Source organism: Phyllopteryx taeniolatus, chromosome 14 (genome assembly GCF_024500385.1).
Source record: "Phyllopteryx taeniolatus isolate TA_2022b chromosome 14, UOR_Ptae_1.2, whole genome shotgun sequence".
NCBI classification, from domain to species: domain Eukaryota; kingdom Metazoa; phylum Chordata; class Actinopteri; order Syngnathiformes; family Syngnathidae; genus Phyllopteryx; species Phyllopteryx taeniolatus.
In genome coordinates, this window is record NC_084515.1 from 3,251,827 (window position 1) to 3,272,285 (window position 20,459).

General features: G+C 39.5%; 2 protein-coding genes across 5 annotated transcripts in view; one reads left to right on the top strand and one right to left on the bottom strand.

Annotated features, from left to right (window-relative positions):
* The first annotated feature begins 1,208 nt into the window (after positions 1-1,208).
* On the top strand, positions 1,209-17,887 carry LOC133489128 (protein crumbs homolog 1-like). Its single transcript, XM_061797899.1, has 8 exons — positions 1,209-1,378; positions 3,027-3,974; positions 6,046-6,596; positions 10,967-11,132; positions 12,438-13,332; positions 13,662-13,703; positions 15,919-16,041; positions 17,008-17,887. The coding sequence occupies exons 1-8, from the start codon at positions 1,327-1,329 to the stop codon at positions 17,258-17,260; spliced, it is 3,030 nt and encodes a 1,009-aa protein (XP_061653883.1). The 5' UTR covers positions 1,209-1,326; the 3' UTR covers positions 17,261-17,887.
* A 57-nt stretch (positions 17,888-17,944) lies between these two features.
* Positions 17,945-20,459, bottom strand: part of LOC133489129 (sentrin-specific protease 5-like) — a 15,887-nt gene continuing 13,372 nt past the window's right edge. For 3 of the 4 annotated variants that reach the window (XM_061797903.1, XM_061797901.1, XM_061797900.1), the window contains 4 exons: positions 19,335-19,472; positions 19,170-19,253; positions 19,042-19,092; positions 17,945-18,961 (listed from right to left, as the gene is read on the bottom strand). In XM_061797903.1, coding sequence (XP_061653887.1) covers positions 18,839-18,961; positions 19,042-19,092; positions 19,170-19,253; positions 19,335-19,472 — 396 coding nt within the window. In that variant the 3' untranslated portion in view covers positions 17,945-18,838. The other variant, XM_061797902.1, reaches the window with a different exon arrangement.

Below are 20,459 nucleotides of genomic sequence, written 5' to 3' on the forward strand. Positions count from 1 at the left end.
TAGTTTTTTTTTAATGACACCTTAGAAGAAAGCACCTTGAATTTCATTGTACCTGTTACATAATGACAATGAAGAAATTTGTAATCTTATTTTCCTTAGTCAGCAGACAGTGGAGTGTACATACTGTACAGTATGCATCCACATAGACACATCTGTTTGTATCCTTTCCTGTGTAAAACCCCATTTTAACACAGAATAAATTACACATAAGTAACAAAACTGGGACTTGTATTACAACCTTTATTTCAACCTTGTATTTTGTTTAACCATTAACAACCCCACCAGAAAAAAGCAGTGGAAATATTTCTTTTTTCCTTTTACCCTTTGAATCATAAGCATAACATTTTTTTTTTCAACAGACCACATGTTGGCAACTCTAAATTGCCCGTAGGTGTGAATGTGAGTGCGGATGGTTGTTTGTTTGTATGTGCCCTGCGATTGGCTGGCAACCAGTTCAGGGTGTACCCCGCCTCCTGCCCGATGATAGCTGGGATAGGCTCCAGCACGCCCACGACCCTAGTGAGGAGAAGCGGCTCAGAAAATGGATGGATGGATGGATGGAAGACCACATCCATTTTTTAATAATCTACCAAATGGTTGAGATTTCACATAATGGATACAGAACTGCACATAAATAATTCCAGAAACTAGATAAATTCAAGTAAAATGCAATATTCTAAAGAAATAAGAAGTGTCTGGGGCATTGGATACACTATTATTGGTAGTATGCCACAAAACACAAAGGAAAATATTGCATTTCTCATTTTGACTGCATCTGTTTAAGTGCAGCACGACAAAATTATCATATTCAATCCACTGCTGATTATATGCTACAGTGCAAAACATTCCTTTTTGCTCTTTTTTAAAAAGACAAAATACTGCAAAACAATTAAAACATTTTCATTTCTTGCTTTAAACACAAAAAAATTAAACAGACTAGTCAAGTACTGTAAAAAAAAAAAACATTAGCTGAAGTCACATGTTTATTTCATTTTTAATTGTAAATTGTTTCCATTAAACAGGCCTGTGTCTTCTAATAAAAATACAGTTCGGCATCAGATCTCTCTTGTTGGGCTCGCTCAAGTTAGCCTCCCGGCTGGAGCGCTGCCTTTGCCAACACAATTAAGGTGTAAGACATTGTAAGTGCATTAGCTTAATCTCTCCAATCTTGGCTTGCGACAATGCAAGCGTGCCACTGGGCGCACATGCATGCATGGAGGAGCAGCCGTTGAAGATGGAGCTGCATGCACAGCAATGCACCCAGCTGGGTTTGATGCAAAATGAAGATATTCCTGAATAGCTATTAATTTGGAGGATTTGAGGAGGATGATGTTAAAATTCATTGTGCATGTTTGGATTTTATGGTGGCTTTTTGAAGGTAGGCAGAGATTCATGTACATTATGTTTTTATTTACACCACTGTTCCATAGTTTGTGTGTCACTCAGAAATGTCATTTTATTTTTTTTTTAAAGAAAAGCACTGTTTTAACCACATCTAGTCTGTACTGTATTTCAGATTTTTTTTAAATGAAAAAAAACTGCTTTTCTTTCAAAAATAAGGATTCCTAAGTAACCCCAAACTTTTTGACGAAACTACTGTATATGTAAGTTTTTTTTCACTGTCGTTAATTTAAGTTTTGTAAGGTGTAACTAGAATTTTTTTGTGCTGCGATCAGTGGAAAAAAGATTTTATTATCACTCCAATATACAGTATGTAACTAATCAAGATGGTCTGACTTAACTTATGACTTGCATAACCCAAGTGACGATTTGATGCAACTTGTTTGAAATTTAGTGTAGACTTGACTTGCTTGATTTTTGCCACAGTAACTTGAGATGCAAAGGTTCAGAATTGAGACTTACTTAAATGTGACATAATTACACCTGGGTTGATATATCATGTATATTCTATTTTCCTACTTGTATTAAACATTTTGTACATGTCCCTAAAATTGCTGTCCACCCTGTCATTTTGAGATAACTGCCCCTTTAAGAAACCATCTGATGCTATCAGTGACATTATGACTAACATTTTGCTTTCTCCCGTGGAGGCTGAAACAGTGGCTAGCTGCAGAGTAAATATTTACACTTATGTTTGGTAATTTCCATCACATTGTGTGTAGTTTGATGTTGTCAAGTTTAACGTCCACTCTGTCACAGTGAAGTATCAAGTGATATCGAAATTGTTAAACAGTCAGGTTGCTAACCGAATCATCATTGCTAAAGGTCCATCATGTGCTCACTACATGCTAACATTAGCCAAAAAAGTTGTCCACCCTGACAGCAAGCTCATATATTTTGATGTTTGCTGTACATCGGCTGCAGTTAAAAAAACATTTTTTAAGTGTAGGAGCATGACCAATACCTCCTTTTAACACCATAACATAATACAATGACTATGAAGTTCAATGGAAAATCTCAACATTTCTTAGGTGAAATGGGTACAGTACGTCTCAAAGGCACCTTATCGTGGTAAGTCCTGCTTAACATGAAGTGACTTTCATCCATTACATCCATTTTCTGAGCCGCTTCTCCTCACTAGGGTCGCGGGCGTGCTGGAGCCTATCCCAGCTATCATCGGGCAGGAGGCGGGGTACACCCTGAACTGGTTGCCAGCCAATCGCAGGGCACATACAAACAAACAACCATTCGCACTCACAATCACACCTACGGACAATTCAGTCCCCAATTAATGCATGTTTTTGGGATGTGGGAGGAAACCGGAGTGCCCGGAGAAAACCCACGCGGGCACGGGGAGAACATGCAAACTCCACACAGGCGGGGCCGGGGATTGAACCCCGGTCCTCAGAACCGTGAGGCTGACGCTCTAACCAGTCGGCCACCGTGCCGCATGAAGTGACTTTATTTGCTTAAAATTTAGTGGAGACATTTCATTTGTGCTACTTGGGACTTGCTTGAAACTTGAAGGTTAAGACTGGAGACTTACTCACATGACTTACTGTCACTGCTGAATTAAGAACTGATTGAGAACTAATTATCTTAATGATGCAATTTTGTCTTTCTAGATGTTTTCTCTGATGGAGACGTCACCGGATGTGAACAGCAGCCATGCCAAAACGGTGGTGTGTGTGAGAGTCACTTAGGCAGTTTTAGATGCCTTTGTTCTCAGCAAACCCTACACGGACCTCTATACGGGGGACAGACCTGCACTGTTGCACTTTTGGGCTGCGATGACAACCAATGCGATAATGGTGGAATTTGCTCACCCTTACTTATAAATGGGAAACACACTTACACGTGCATCTGCCTTGTCGGCTTCTCGGGCTCCAAATGCCAGACCTCCACTGTCTTTTCATTTGAGAGCCAAGGTTACATGTACATAGAGACTCGTCTTGTAGACCCAGAAGCCCCTCTGAATGTTACACTCAGCTTCCGGACAGAAGGACTTGTTGGGACTCTCTTGCAACGCAAAGTGGATGGCCTCCTTCTTAGCATTGCGATAACGGATGGACAACTGTGCCTCCGCAGTCTCAAAAACCAAGGTTCCAGCACACTGGTTCAGCAGCTACCTGAGTTTATCTCCAACAACAAATGGCACACAATGGAGGCCTCACTTGGTGGAGTGGTCAGCCTGATCCGGCTCCTCTGTACAGAGGGAAACTGCGCTAGGGAAAGCAAAACCGAGGTCCAAGTTCTCGAGGCAGCCTCCGCTCTCCCCCAACCTGGGAAAGTCCGTCAAAGCCTCTTCATAGGAGCAGCTCCAGGTTACAGAACAGAACCCCTGCATGCATTTCTGGGCTGCATGAGAGATGTGTTTGTGGACTCCCATCTGGTGGTGGCAGTTACTTCGGCCAAGGTTTCCGACGCGCAGGTTAACGTCACCATGGGATGCAATGATAACGACAAATGCGACGAAGGACCTTGCCAGAACAGAGGCCGCTGCGTGAGCCAGGGCTGGAGGAGTTACATGTGCGAGTGCCATAGACCTTATGAGGGCGGCAAGTGTGCAGACGGTAAGACGTTACCAGAGTATATGGGCGTCTTTGGATTCTGTTTTTTGCTTAGGAACATTTCTTTCCTATCAGAGCGAAGGCCCAGACAGACTTGGAGGAAAGGCCGTTCAAATTCTGAAAATGCTTAGGAAAGGTGCCTCGATGTAGCCTTTAACCTACCTTTAGCATCGGTTATTCCTGACCAACCTTTATGACAGGATGTTACCCATAATCCTTTATAGCAGCAATATTTAAAGCAAAAGACTCCCGACAATGCTTACAGACTCTACATGTAGACGCAAGCAAAAGGGAGCGCTTTTTACAGTCCATCTCTGAAAAATTGTCATTTCACACGAGAGACTTGCATCAGTAATGATCACCGTCACAAGATCATGTCAGTTAAGAAAAGGGGAGTCGAATTCATCGTAAACAGTGCTGTCTTTTCCTATCTTCGCAAGGAAGCAACTTTTTATGTCACTTTGACCAGATGACGTTTTCCATAAAGGTTAGAAGATTTGACTTTCCGAAAAGGCCCTCGGTAAACTTTGTAGGTGGCCTGTTGTTTTAAATATTGCTGCTATAAAGGATTATGTGTAACATATCTCCTTTCCCTGCACCAAGACAGCATTCCCAGTAAGGTGCAGAGGTGGAGGGAGGTGGGTGCGGGGTGTTCAGACGGTGCAGTGGACCCGTGAATCCACCTGGGGGGGGGTTGCATCCAAATAGAATTTTGGGGGCATCAACAGTGGTGTTGTCTATAGGTGTGTGTGTGTGTGTGTATATATATATATATATATATATATATATATACACACACATATATATATACGTATATATACACATATACGTATATATATATACACACATATATACACATATACATATATATACACACATATATACACATATACATATATATACACATATACACACATATATGCATATATACACATACATATAGACACATGTTTTTTCCCCGTGCCTGCGTGGGTTTCCTCCCACATCCCAAAAATGGTAGGTTAATTGAAAACTCTAAATTGCCCGTAGTCGTGAATGTGCAAATGGTTGTTTGTTTATGTGCCCTGCGATTGGCTACCAACCAGTTCAGGGTGTACCTCACCTCCTACCCGCAGTTAGCTGGGATAGGCTCCAGCATACCCGCGAACCGAGTGAGCATAAGCGGTGTAGAAGATGGATGGATGGATGTTGCTTTTAAGCATGAAAAGTTCTATATAAATAAAGGATTGATTGATGGATGTTTAAATGACTTTAGACAGACAAAAAGGTATAGGTCATGTCATGTCAAGTTAGTCTTAACGCATATTACTTGAGGAGAATGAGAGGATCGACAGAAAGCCACACCACTGGATAGTAAAATTAGTCAGCAGACTTTAAAGGAGCTTACAGGTAGAAATAGCACAGAGTTCAGACACATACAATAAGGAGACATTCAAGGGAACACCTGGACTTAGGATTTGCAAAAACGTGGGTTTAAGTAGCTTATCCAGAATAAATTAAGGAGTCTTACCGAATCACGCTAAGGCTATTCTACATCTGAGATGTACACCCCTCACATTTTAGCAAATATTTTAAATCTTTTCATGGGACGAGACTGACTGTATATCCTCGGTAATCTTTATGCAGAGCAACAATCAGAGAGTTCTTTGCCATATTGAATACTGAACAAGTGACCGTTCAGAGAGAGGGTGAGAGCCATAACACCAATTTTAACACACCAGCTCCCATTCACACCTAAGACCACATAACACTAATGAGTCATAAAACACCCCGGAGAGGAAATGGCTACATGAGCCCAATTTGGGCATTTTCACCGAGGGGTGTATTCACTTTTGTTGCCAGCGGTTTAGACATTCAGTAAATAACTGTGTGTTGAGTTGTTTGATGGGAGAGTAAATGTACAGACAATTTTACATTGTAGCGAAGTGTAATTTCTTCAGTGTTGTCTCATGAGAAGATATCCTGTAATACAAAAAATGGAAGGGGTGTACTCACTTTTGTGTAATACTGTATTTGTAACCAATGTTTGCTCAATAATACAGACTAATGTCCCTCTATCCATTTCCCTCCACAGAATACATCACTGCAAGGTTCGGGAACAAAGACTTGGAAAGTTATGCCGTCTTCTCCTTAGACGACGATCCTGGTGAGACTTTGACTGTGTCCATGTTCATTCGAACCAGGCAACACAGAGGCCTCCTCCTAATCCTGGCCAACAGCACCAGTCAGTACCTCCGGCTCTGGCTGGATCAGGGCAGAGTAAAAATTCAAATCAACAACTTTGAGACCCTGCTCGGTCAAAGTGTGGTCAATGACGGCCATTTTCATCTGGTGACCGTGAAGCTTGACGGTCTGGAAGGAACTTTGATCCAGTCGGCCCAGATTCAAGACTCTCGACCTGTAAGGCACATCTGGGCCCATCATGGGGATCAGGTCTTTGTGGGTGGACTAGCAGACCCAAGGGCCTCAGCCACATTTGGAGGCTACTTTAAAGGATGTGTCCAAGATCTGAGGATGAACAATAAACGACTGCAGTTTTATCCCATAACAACTTCAGTGGAATCGTACAAATTGGAACAGATGATTAGTGTTGCGCCAGGATGCAGCAGTGACAATGTCTGTGTGGTAAGTTTCTGATAGTACAATATACTCAATTGGGTTGTGCATTTGGTACCTGACAGTCTTGTCTAAAGTACCTAAAAGCCATACTTAAGGAAAAGTACAAATATCTTAGGAAATAAATTTGGTAGAAGGTAAAGTCACCTTGTGGAATTATAATTAAGTCTTGAAGGAGCTGACGTTTGCTGTACAGTATCAAAAGTATTTTTATGATACTAAATGTAAAAGTAAGAGTAAGAATTTAATTTAATGTGTATGTATCTCTCTTACCTCAGTGGAGTAAAAGTGTAAGTTGCCAAAAATATAAATAACACAGTAAAGAACAAGAACATTTTACTTAAGTACAGTAACAAAGTATTTATATTACAAGACTGGTACCTGGGCCTTCAGTGATGACTTACCCAACGTAATACCATCACTATCATGTCGCAACTATGGAAACAATACTGTACAAAACTGGAATGTAATATAAGAAGGTAAATAGGCAACGTAAATCATGTGGAGCAGTTCAGAATCAATATTTATCAATAAGACTAGAAACAACAATTTTTCATAAAATACATCACCAGTGATACTGATTATTAAATGTATTAACACATTCACTGCCACTGACGGCTTTAGAAGTCAAATATCCATGTTAACTGGGAAGGCTGGCAGTGAATGAGTTAATGTGTGCTCGCAACAGACGCATTTTGCTAGTCTAACAGTTTTGCTCTTACCGACCAATCAGATGAGGATGGATATGAAATCTGATTGGTTAAAGAAACAGTCCTGTTACTAATATACTAACCCTAATTTCAACAAAGTTGATATGTTGTGTAAAATGTAAATAAAAAAACAATACAATGATTTGCAAATCCTTTTCAAACTATATTTTATTCTATTCCGATAATATTTAATATTCAAACTGAGAAACTGTTTTTTTTTGTGTGAAAATATTCAGTTATTTTGAATTTGATGCCTGCAAAACATTCCAAAAAAGCTGGGACAGGCGCTTCTTTACCACTGTTATGTCACATTTCCTTTTCACAACACTCAATAAGCGTTTCTGAAATGAGGATACTCATTGTTGAAGCTTTGTAGGAGAAATTCTTTCCCATTCTTGCTTGATGTGCAACTTCATTTGCTCAACAGTCTGGGGTCTCCGTTGTCCTATTTTGCACTTCATAATGCGCCACACATTTCTAATGGGAGACAGGTCTGGACTCCTGGCAGGCCAGTCTAGTTCTCGCATTCTTTTACTACGAAGCCAAGCTGTTGTAACACGTGCAGAATGTGGCTTAGCATTGTCTTGCTGCAATAAGCAGGGACCTTCTGAGTGTTGTTGTTATATGGCTTTTGCGTTGCATAGCAGTTTTAACTTGCATTCATAGATGTAGCGACAAACTTTGTTAACTGACAATGGTTTTCTGAAGTGTTCTTGAGCCTACGTGGCAATATCCTTTACACAATGATGCCAGTTTTTAATGCAGTGCCTCCTCAGGGATTGAATGTCACAGAGTTTCAATGTTGGTTTTAGGCCTTGCCACTTACATGCAGAGATTTCTCCAGATTCTATGAATCCATCCATCCATCTCACTAGGGTCGCGGGCGTGCTGGAGCCTATCCCAGCTATCATCGGGCAGGAGGCGGGGTACACCCTGAACTGGTTGCCAGCCAATCGCAGGGCACATAGAAACAAACAACCATTTGCACTCACATTCACACCTACGGGCAATTTAGAGTCTCCAATTAATGCATGTTTTTGGGATGTGGGAGGAAACCGGAGTGCCCGGAGAAAACCCACGCAGGCACGGGGAAAACATGCAAACTCCACACAACCGGGGCCGGGGATTGAACCCCGGTCCTCAGAACTCAGAACTGAACTGTCCTTTCGGGGATGCTCCTTTTATACCCAATAATGACACTCACCTGTTTCCAATGACCCTGTTTAGTATATACCCTTTCCAAAAAAAAATAGAATATAATTTAAAAGTTTATAAATTGCCATAAATCCATTTAAAAAGTCAAACTTTCACAGATCATAAATTCAGGGTCCACAATTCAAACATTTTCAAGTATTTATTTGTTTATTTTTATATAATTTTGTCTTCAAGCTCATAAAACCCACGAAATCAGTAACTCAAAAAATTTGAATACTGTGAAAAAATATCAGCCTTCTCAGTTTTTGTAGGAAAAAAAGAAATTTGGGTCACATTAAATCAATCGGCATGGTGATAGACTGGTTAGACCATTTGCCTCACAGTTCTGAGGTCCGGGGTTCAATCCCCGGCCCCGCCTGTGTGGAGTTTGCATGTTCTCCCCGTGCCTGCGTGGGTTTTCTCCGGGCACTCCGGTTTCCTCCCACATCCCAAAAACATGCAAGGTAGGTTAATTGACAACTCTAAATTGCCCGTAGGTGTGAATGTGAGTGCTAATGGTTGTTTGTTTGTTTGTATGTGCCCTGCGATTGGCTGGCAACCAGTTCAGGGTGTACCCCGCCTCCTGCCCGATGATAGCTGGGATAGGCTCCAGCGCGCCCGCGACCCTAGTGAGGAGAAGCGGCTCAGAAAATGGATGGATTAAATCAATCAAAATATGGTACTTTCAAAACGATATGTTAATCTTCAATACTTGGTTGGGAATCCCTTTGCTTTAATCGCTGCCTCGATGCCCCGTGGCATTTATGCAATCAGCCTGTGGCATTGCCTGCGAGTTATGGAAGCCCAGATTTCCTTGATGCTTGCTCTCAGTTCTTTGTTTTTGGGTCTGGTTCACCTCATTTTCCTCTTGATAATACCCCTTAGATTCTCAATGGGGTTTAGATCCAGCGAGTTGGCTGGCCAGTCAAGTACTGTGATGGCATGGGCATCAAACCAGGTTTTGGTGCTTCTGGCAGTATGGGCAGGGGCCAGGTCCTGCTGAAAGATGAAATATGCATCTCCATCCAGATCCTCAGCAGAAGGAATCATGAAGTCCTCTTAAATATTCTGGTAGACTGTTGCGGTGACCTTGGATTTAAGAAATCAGAGTTTATCAACACCTGCACTGGACATTGTACCCCAAACCGTGACTGACTGTGGATATTTCACACTGGACCTCAAGCATCTTGGGTTCTGTTCTTTACCAGTCTTCCTCCAAACCCTTGGACCTTGATTCCTGAATGAAAGGCACACTTTACTTTCATTGGAAAAGAGGACCTCGGATCACTGGCCAACAGTCCAGTCCTTCTCCTTGGCCCAGTTGAGACGCTTCCTATGTTGGCTCAGGCTCAGAAATGGCTTGACCCGAGGAACCCAACAGTTGTAGCCCATCTCCCAGATGCGTCTGAATGTGGTGGTTTTTGAAGCTGTGACTCACCCGCCTCATTCCACTCTTTCTGGATGTCTGCTACATTCTTGAATCTTCTCTGTTTGATAATCCGCTGAAGCCCACGGTCATCTCTTTTGCTGGTGCATTTTCTCCTGTCACATTTTGTCCTTCCACTAGACTTTCCATTGATATGCTTGGACACAACACTATGTGAACAGCCATCCTTCTTAGCTATGAACTTTTGTGGCTTACCCACATCCTACGGAGGGTATCAATGATGGTCTTCTGGCCAGTTGTCAAGTCTGCAGTGTTCCTCATATTGAAACCAACTGAGACAATTGAACCAAACTGAAGCAATTTAATGACACTTGGAGAAACCTGTGCAGGTGCTTTGAGTTTAGTAGATGATTAATGTGTGACACTCAGTTTAAAAACATTTATGGCCTGCAAAAGTTGGGCTGATTTCTTCACAGTATTCTAATTTTTTGAATTCCTGATTTCGTGGGTTTTATGAGCTGGAAGCCCAAATTAAGTAAAAATAAATAAATACTTGAAATAGTTTAAATTGTGGGGCCTGAATCTATAGTCTATGAAAGCTTAACTTTTTGAATGGAATTATGGAAATCAATAAACCTTTCCATGATATTCACATTTTTTGGAAAGGGTCTGTATATTATATATACACACACACGCACACACGCGTTCATTCATCAGTTTGAACAAGGGGCCTATCTTGTCTTTATCATGTATTCAATTAAATATAAGTTGAAAATGATTTGGAAATCATTGTATTCTGTCTTTATGTTTTACACAATGTCCCGACTTCATTGGAATTGGGGTTTGTAGTTGAATTTACATGGACCAGCACTACTGATTGAAAATTTAACATCCACATGACCATGAGGACAAGCGCAATAGAAAATGGATGGATGAATGTATCAATTATTAAAGAATTTTTTTTTATAAAATGTTTTATTCCAAATTCCATTAAATTATCACGAGAACACCCTCCCTATCATGCCAAAGACAAACGCTTATGATTTGCATCAACAGGTTTATTTGAGGTCTTTTTGCACTGGTTTTAGGTTAACCCCTGTCTCAATGGGGGTGTGTGTTACTCTATGTGGGATGACTTCACCTGTAACTGCCCACCCAACACGGCCGGGCAGCGCTGCGAGGAGGTGAAATGGTGTGAGCTGTCGCCCTGTCCCGCCTCCACTGTATGCCAGCAGAACTCGCAGGGCTTCGAATGTGAGTGAGAGATACTGTAAATATGATCCTGCTTCACACTTTTCTTGCATTAAGAGACATTACTGTGGGACAGAAGAACATCAAGACATTGTCTTTGAAAGAAATAGGACTTCCATGAAGGCCAAATAATCTTGGATTGTATACTCAGGAGGAGAGTATGGTCTCTTCAGTCCACTGACTGGTGCAAAGGCACTGATTAATTACAGAGCGACTGATTACAGGAGGGAACAGAGTTGAAGCAGGGATCCTACATAGGATTCCTCTAAAACATACTAATCCCTGGTCAGATTAAGTCTACCGCCACATGCCAGTAGAGGTTTGTGATGATGAGTCCTGCAGGAGATGTCACATGTTCACCTGGGAAAAAGGGAGGGGAGCTAATTATCTTTGGAACACATACTCAGTGAAAGGAGATATACACTACTGACCAGAAGTTAGGGATATTAGGCTCTGGGGTAAGATTTCAGGATGAACCTAATTTGCACTTTAAATTTGACAGGTGAACTTAATTTGACCTTCACTAAACTTTTGAATGCACGTCCAACTGTTCACTTTTTGGACGACCTGTGTTTGACCATTCCCCCCCCCCCCTTATTTCCAAGCATATTAGCAATAGCTTTCCCTTGCTTGTGGTTCGTGTTGCAAAACTGAAGTCTGGCTAAGGTTTTTCTGTCCGCAACTGCAGTTCAGCACCAGTTTGAGAAGCTTTATGGCCATCACACTCCAACGCCTAGTACAATTTACACTACCCATAGCAAGTTTCTCAAAACAGGATGTTCTTGACAAACCACACAGCGGGAAGCCTGCTACTACCACAATGGATAAAAACAACTTCTAGAGCAGTCGATCGCAGAAAGCCAAGGAAAGTCTATCCAGTGGGCTGCACTGGAACCAACAACAACAAAAGCTTGATTCAGCAGGTACTTAGAGTGATAAAGCTTTAACCCTTCAGACTTCAGGTTGATTATGATGCTCAACAACCTGAAGTCAGTACAGATAAAGCTTTGTCCTCTCTGAAGTATTCAATGAATCAAGGTTTTGTAGATGCTGAGTTCTAGTGAAGCCCACCACTTTCCCTGACTTTACGCAAACACCTGCTCTAGGAGTCGAGTCTTTCATCAGGGGTGGTAGTAGCAGGCTTCTCGTTGCATGGATTGTCATGAACAGATCCTGTTTCAAAAAACTATGCTTTTCTTTCAAAAATAAGGACATTTCTACATGACCCCTTTTTGCACAGAGTTGTATATACAATGCATTATATGAATATTTGAAAAGTTATGTTCCACTTTTTCTTCTCTTCTATAGGTATAGCCAATGTAACAGTTCGTCCAGAGAGTGGAATTTTGCACTACCGGAAGAGTCGGAACAACAACCGCACAGTCAGCTTCACCAGTATCTCGTTCAGTTTCCGCACAAGACAGACTGCTGCTACCATATTGCATGCACAAAGGGGCTCCAAATACATCACCATCTCCCTTCAGGACTCCCGTGTGGTCGTGGACAACAACAACTCTCCTGAGATGAATGTCCAGAGTGAAGGTCCAGTCAATGATGGAGAGTGGCATTCTGTGAGCCTCAGCATGGACGATTCAACTTCTAGGTGGATCATGAATGTGGATGGAAGTAAAACAGAAGTATCCAAGTTAGGTGATGGGGACCTGGATTTTCTTCGGGAGGGAACAGATATCTTCCTAGGGGGACTGAGCCTTGACTCTCCTGTGAGTTTCTCTGGATGTTTGGGCCCTGTAGAAATTGGAGGACTTCTTCTTCCTTTACACTTGGACACAGAGTTGAAACTTCTCAGGCCTCAGGAAGAGCAGTTTCTGCAGTTGAACGTCAATGCCGGTCCACACTATGGCTGCTGGGGGGCAAGCGTATGTGAGCCGAACCCTTGTCAGAACCAGGGTACGTGTGAGGATCTGTTCGACCTGCATCGCTGCAATTGTCCCTCGACGTGGATCGGTCTGTTGTGCCAAGAACCGAGCGACACCTGCCTGGCCAAGCCGTGCGTTTATGGAAACTGTAGCAACATTCCTGGGGGGTACCAGTGTGTGTGTGAGCAAGGGTACACGGGAGCACAGTGTGAGGTGGAAGTGGATTTTTGTGAGAATAGCAATTGCAGCAATGGTTCAACATGCCTCAAAGGAGTCCAGAGCTACTCGTGCCTCTGCCCTCAGAACCTGACCGACCAATATTGCAAGTTAGTTGTTTTTCCATCATTAATAACACCTAAGTTTATCCCTGTGTGAAAATCCATTTGAGCATTTATTCAATATCCTTGAAATCCAGCTCGAAACTTGAATACTGGTCGTGTCAAATTTGAACAATTTTGACATTTGACAGCAATAAAAATACACACGGTGCCTTGAGATTAGGGCTGGGCGATTGATCAAAATGTTATCATGATTTCATCATGATGCACCTTAGCTGGATAGCCATCCAGGATATTGAATAAATGCTCAAATGGCTTTCCTACCCCCCTGAAACATCATCACCACAAGAGTACTGATGAAGAGGTGTCTCTTACAGTGTGAAAATTCCTGAGATCCCATGGTACATCGAGACAAACCCGTAAGTGTCTCTATGTTAATGACCAATAACAATATTTGGACCATTTCATGCAGCAATTAGACAGCAGTTCTAAGGTTCAGGGTTCGAATTTGGGCTTTCTTGTGTAGAGTTTTCATGTAATCTAAGTGGGTTTTCTGCAGGTACACTAGCTTCCTCCCACATTCCAACATCATTGGAATGTGTGATTAGCTTCATCAAAGACGCTAAATTAGTGGTTCGCAAACCGAGGTCCTCGGAGCCCCAGGAATCCGTGAGCTATAGTTTAAGGGTCCACAAAATAATTTGCAACAAATGATTATGTCATATCAAAAACATAAAAATGCATACTTGGATATAGAGATCGGTATGGCAGAAAAATAAAAAAACAATGACTCCTCCCTTCCTTAGCTTTGGGACAAGTAAAAGTTCTGATATAATTGTAACATAGCACCACATAAATTTGCCACCTCTGCATGAATTTTTTGAGAATCCTCATCCTAATTTCTAGGAGAATAAAGGTGTCTTTTCCAGAATAAAAGGATATTACAAGAATTAAATTGGATTTTTGAAATTCACAAATACAACTTTCTTCCTTTTTTAAACTTTGACACTATGCAATGACAATAAAGATTCAAAATCTAAGTCGAAAATCATGACTTGGGGAAAAATTATTATTTTTTTCTCGTAAGATTGACTTTTTAATCCCGACAAAATATATTTTTGATCTTGTAAAATTACTAAAAAAAAAATCTAAAAAAATATGGATTTCTTATCATAGCATTTAGACTTTCCCCCTCAAAAATAGCCAACTTCTGAAATATTATGGTACAAATGGTAGTTTAATTGGCTTTATAATTATGATGGGTTCCACAGAAAAAAATTCTCCAAAAAAGACCTCCCTAAAAAACTTCCAGCTTTCTTTTCTGTTGGTCCGATGAAACCAAGGGTTAGGAACTTTTTGGCCAAAATTCCAAAAGTTTGGCGCAAAGACAACACTGCTCATCACCAAAAGAAAATCATACCTAGTCAAATATAGTGGTGGCGGCTTCATAATTTGAGAATGATTTTCTTCAGATGGAACTGCGACCTTAGTCAAAGTGGAGGGAGTTATTAAATTACTGTATAAAGTCTCATAGCACACAACCAAGAAGAAAATGGCACAAAAAGTAGCTATACTAAATGATGATCTATCTATACCAGTGATATATAGTGACAGGCAGAACAATGAAATGCTCTTCCACTACCAGTGCACATCTGCATTATTTCATTATACAGTATATGGGACATTTTCATGTAATTCGATCAATAACCGTAAAGATATTTGTAAAAAAAAAATAAAATTGTAATCGTATTTAGCAATTTTATAAAAGCTGCCTATGTTTTATATGGGTAAATGTCTCCCATGCTTTAACAGCCATGCATAAAGTCCAATTTTCAAAAGGTTTTTTTAGGCAGTCCTTGACAGAGCAAATGGTGGTGGCCCATTGAAATGCACTTCTTTTTATAACGGTAAAGACAAAAGTGCACAATTGTAAAGACAAACAGTTCCATGAAATTCATGTGAGTTGCACAATACCTTTTTAACCTTTAAACTCTGGAGATACAAGTGCATACATTATAAACTACTCATTAAACCCAATGCACTCTTTATACAATCATAATAACAGTGAAGACATGAATTAGTTCTGACACTTTCATAAATTCATACATATTCATAGAATCAATAAAACTATTTTGCTGTCTGCTATTGTGTGAATGCAAAATGGCTGCCTCACCCTGACACTTTAGTTCACAGATCCCTCTGGTGTATTGCAAAGTAGTTTGTAAAAACAAAATAGTAGTATTAGTTTTCATGGAAAATGCATATTAAGCAATAGGCAAAAAAGCCAATGTATCCAAAAATGTAGTTAGCATCTTCATAAAACATGTTGCAAATCATTTAACTTCATTTCTTCTTAGAAACAATTATGACCTTTACATGGATAACAACTTCCAATACTTCAAATATTCATATCTGTAAAATAATTTATTTTCTTTACAGTTATTGATCAAATTATATGAAAATGACTTTTGTGACATTTTTATTTATTGGTGTGGTGTGAGATATTTCTAATTTAAAATACGTGCATTGGCTTAATTAAGGGTTTCGAAACAATTGAGTAGTAACCACTCTATCAAAGCAAATATAAAATGATCTAATGTTGTTTGTATTATTTATTTATTTTTGTCTGTCAAGTCTTCCTATGCTGCCTGCATCAAAATGTATTGGTACGAGAGGGAACTTCAGCTGCTTTAATGGAGGGAATTGCTCCGTGGTGGACGACAACTGTCTCTGCCTGCCTGGCTACTCAGGACAATGGTAGGCCATGCATCAGCATTTCCTTTTAGTTCCACACCCACGGACTAACTGAACCCACACGGGGGAGCTAGAAATGAGAGAATAAAAAAAAAAAAAAAAAAATGAAAAAAGAAATAAACTGAAGGGAATTTTGGTGGGATCTTTTAGCCAGAAATGACTCAAGACAGTGGTAAACTATTGCAAGATGTGGCATTAAAAATATTTTTAAAGTACAAATGAATCACTTTTTGAATTATTTTATTTTGACCCAAAAAGTATTTTTTTTAAATTACAATTATTTATTAATGCATGCATAGTCAATATTGAAAATTTACAGTTAATTAGATTGCTCAAGATCCAGGGGTCAGGAAATTAAGGCCAGTGGGGTTGAAAAATCAAGAAAAAAAATTAACATTAAAGTTTGCCCATCCCTCATCTAGATTATGCTCAATGTTAACTGGATCCTTCAGAATGGTGTAAAACTTGTTTTCTCTTAATTTATTCAATAAAGTAGGGCATATGAAGTTTTCAAAATGAAAAACAACAAAAAAATATTTTTTTATTTTCTATATATAATGGAAATAGATAGCAATTTGAAACCATAACCCTGACTTGAAAGCCTCATTTGAAAACCAAACCTTTGTCTAAAATCCTAACTCTGGCCTCAAACCCTAAACAGCGTCTTTGAACCTATCCATTTTTAGCTTTCTGCATGATTTTTTTAAGTTTTCACATTGTACTGTTTAACTGTATAATAAGTGGATTAGTTGGTCCTCTAATTTATTTTTATTTTTTCCCACTCTCAAATCATATGGCTTTCCTTTGTTTAAAAAAAAAAAAAAAAAAAACTATTCTGGTTTGAATTGGTCTTACAGTATGTTTCGGCATACCTCAGCACAAGAAATGTAAACTATGTGCTTAGGCTCAATAAAGGTTGGGAAGCAGTCCTTGAATGATGCCTTTGTCTTTCTCTCCTGTCTGCTGCAGGTGTGAGAAGGACGTGGATGAGTGTGCCTCCGACCCGTGTATGAACGGCGGCTTCTGCCTGAACTACATCAACAGATTTGAGTGTGTTTGTGATTTGAACTACTCGGGTATCCACTGCCAAATTGACATCAGCGACTTTTACATATACGTCTTCCTGGGCCTGTGGCAGAACCTGTTCCAGCTGGCGTCCTACCTCATCATACGACTGGACGACGAGCCTGAAATCGATTGGGGGTTCCAGGTTAATGATTAGCTCAGATTTGTACACTAACACTGTTAAAAATTATGAAATGCAAACACAGAAGAGGGGAAAAACAAGAACTTAGGGCTGGCCGATATGGTCTTAAAATAGTCTTATTTTTTACATCCTGCCAAGATCAGATTTCCGATTTTAATAGACCCCCACCCTTCTCTCATAAAAAAAAAAAAAAAAAAAAAAAAAACATGTTTTGCGTTTTTCCCCCCCGCCCCCCTTACTCTTAATTAATCACTAAAATCAATTAATTTCTCAACCATACAAGAACCACAGTCAAGCTTTCTGGCTTTTTCCCCATTTAAGTTTGTTCAATTTCGAACGATTGCAATCAGAATTGGGGAAATTCTCAAAATGCTCAGGTTCACCGTCTGAAAATTTGTAGTATATACAGTAGATGTGGTCAGTAATAGAAATATGTCTGTTGTAAACACATTAATTTGCAAATGACTATTCCATACTACACATTTCATTTACTGTAAGTGTGGTTATCATACTGAAAAAGGACAGTGTGTTTGTGTTGTGCCTTAGCTCCTCTTTTGAATGTGGAACACTGTTTTGTGATGAAAAAAAAAAAAATCCAAAATCTGTTCTATTGTGTAACTTTAAAAAAGAACATGCTGGAACACATACATTGCACACAGTACCTGAATAAAAAAGATAATCTAATAAACATTGTAAAAATCCTTGTAAATGACTTTTATTTCATTTCTGCAGCATTTTCATACCGTTTTACAAACAAAATATAAATACAATACTTTATATTCCACTTGTACATACAAATAAATTGTTTTCAGCTTCTATTGCGCAGTCTGCTATTGCAGCTAACCTATGATGTAAACAATATGAACAGTTAAGATTTCATTCTTTTTTTTTTTTAAAGATGAATGCAAGATCCAAAAATATAATACAGAAAATAGCATAATTTAGGAACAAACCTTCAACGTGAGGATAATTCAAATAGGCAGTTGTGAGAGTATGATAAGGCTCGCTTGGTCAAGTGAAAAATGGAATAGGACATTTGTTAAATATCATGCCATTCAATTATTAAAGCAATCAATCAGTAAATCTCAACCGCTGTGGAAATGATCCAATTTCACTTAATTGGTCAGAAAATTATTTATTTACTTACTTATATATACGGTATTATCATGTAACAATGAGGGTTGATCATGGAATTTGCTACCTATGTCAAGATGCACTTCTATACAACTACTACTACTGATGATGATTTCAAATGAGAACATTTCAAGCTCACAAAATGTTAAAGGGTATTGAGATTTCAGGTGAAGTTTTAGGATGAACCTTAAGTGCACCATAACCTTTACAGGTGAATTTAATTAGACCTTTTTAAAAAATTTAAATCCACGTCCAACTAACTATATTCAATGTTTCAGTATTTTTTGCACAACTGGCTTGCACAGTTTTTTTTCCCCCTCTCTAAAACATTGAAGAGTTGGACCTCAAAAAAAGTTTAGAGAAGTTCAAATTAAGTTCACCTACAGTGCCTTCCCCATTCATCCTGAAATTTCTCCCCCAAAAGCCCTACATTTTGTGAGCGGTATGAGTACATACCGATCATTGTTGAACCTGTTCATAGAGCTTACAGTCACAAAGCTCTTTGTAGATCCGCTTGCGTATCTTTGGTATGTTTCTCTGTGAAAAGTGGAGCGGCTGAGCCAAGGCGAGGCATCTGGAATACTGAGCGCGAGGAAAAAAAACAAAATTGATGTAATGATCTGGGCTGACATTGGTCAATCATACAGAGCTGGGGAAAGTACCTCCAAGACGAAAACACCGCAGTCGTTCTCATTGGTTTGCTGTGGGACACTCTGGGAAAGAAAACGCAAAGCAGCAGTAGGTACAATATTCTGCTCTGTTTTGTTCTGGGTAATTGACAAAAACATACCTCGTTGTATGACACGGCCCAACCATTTACGAAAGATGTGCGTTGCTTCTCTCTCGCTTCCGCCGTCACGTACTTCAGGATGTTCTGCGGTAAACAAAAATGCGTACAGTAATGTCAACCGATGATATTGTTGGAGGGACTGACGACAAACAAATTGGAATTTACCTGTGCAACTTTGTGCGGTGCACTCCCTTGAGAGTCGAACAGACAGATCTTCTTTCTTGCAATATCTGTGGCTACTAGACACCAGTGAACCTCCAGATGGATGGGTACCAACAGGAGACTCTTGGAGAACAAATCAACCTGCACAAGATGACATCCAGGAACAATAGATATTTGGGTCATTTTCATATAAGTTAATCAATAACGGTAAAGACATGGCCCACTCAATTTCCTTTTCAAATCAATTATTTTTAATATGAGTATTTGCATTATTGGCTCTTGTTATCCATCAAAAGGTCATACTTATTTTATTTTCATGTAAGAAAAAAAATATATTCTTAATATTTTTCAAACTTTTTATGCCAAAATGTCCATACCTTTAGGAGTCCAAAATGAATTTTATTGATTTGCAACATATTTTCTAAAGATGATAATTACATTATTGGTAATATAGGATTTTTCTCCAATGGATTAATATGCCTTTTCACTGAAAACTAACACAAACACATCTTAATGTTTTCAGACTTCCTATTTTCTCTTCTTTTACAAACAGTCCTGTGTCACTCAAGCTGTCTTTGCCATTTTGCCACTTTTTACCATTTTACACCAGAGGGATCAGTGAGCTGAAGTGGCAGTATGAGGCAGCCATTTTACATTCACACAATATCAGACAGCAAAATGATAGTGTTATTAATTATGTTATATTATAAGTGGTGGTATTTCTGAGATATAAATGAATATGTATGAATGAAAGTGTCTTTACCGTTATTATGATTGTATAAAGACAAGAGTGTAATGGGTTTAATAAGTATCATTTATTCATTTATGCACTTGTAAAACAGACTCCACTAACAACCCAGGCTAGACTTTGCTCCTCAGTCAAGGTTTGTCCCTTCAACATACTTCCTTGACACAAATTCATACTACTTTCCAACTCAGACAGGGCTTTGGTGGCATCTTGTGGCATCCTAGGGCATTTCAGAAACAGTACAAAACAAAGAATTGGTGGGTTTTTCAGAAGATAGCTGGGGAAAACACAAATTGGTGAATTTAATCAATTCAGTCGTATCTGAAATTATGAGTGAGATGTGGGATGCTTGGCGAATGTTGAGGCATTTGCTGCCGCCA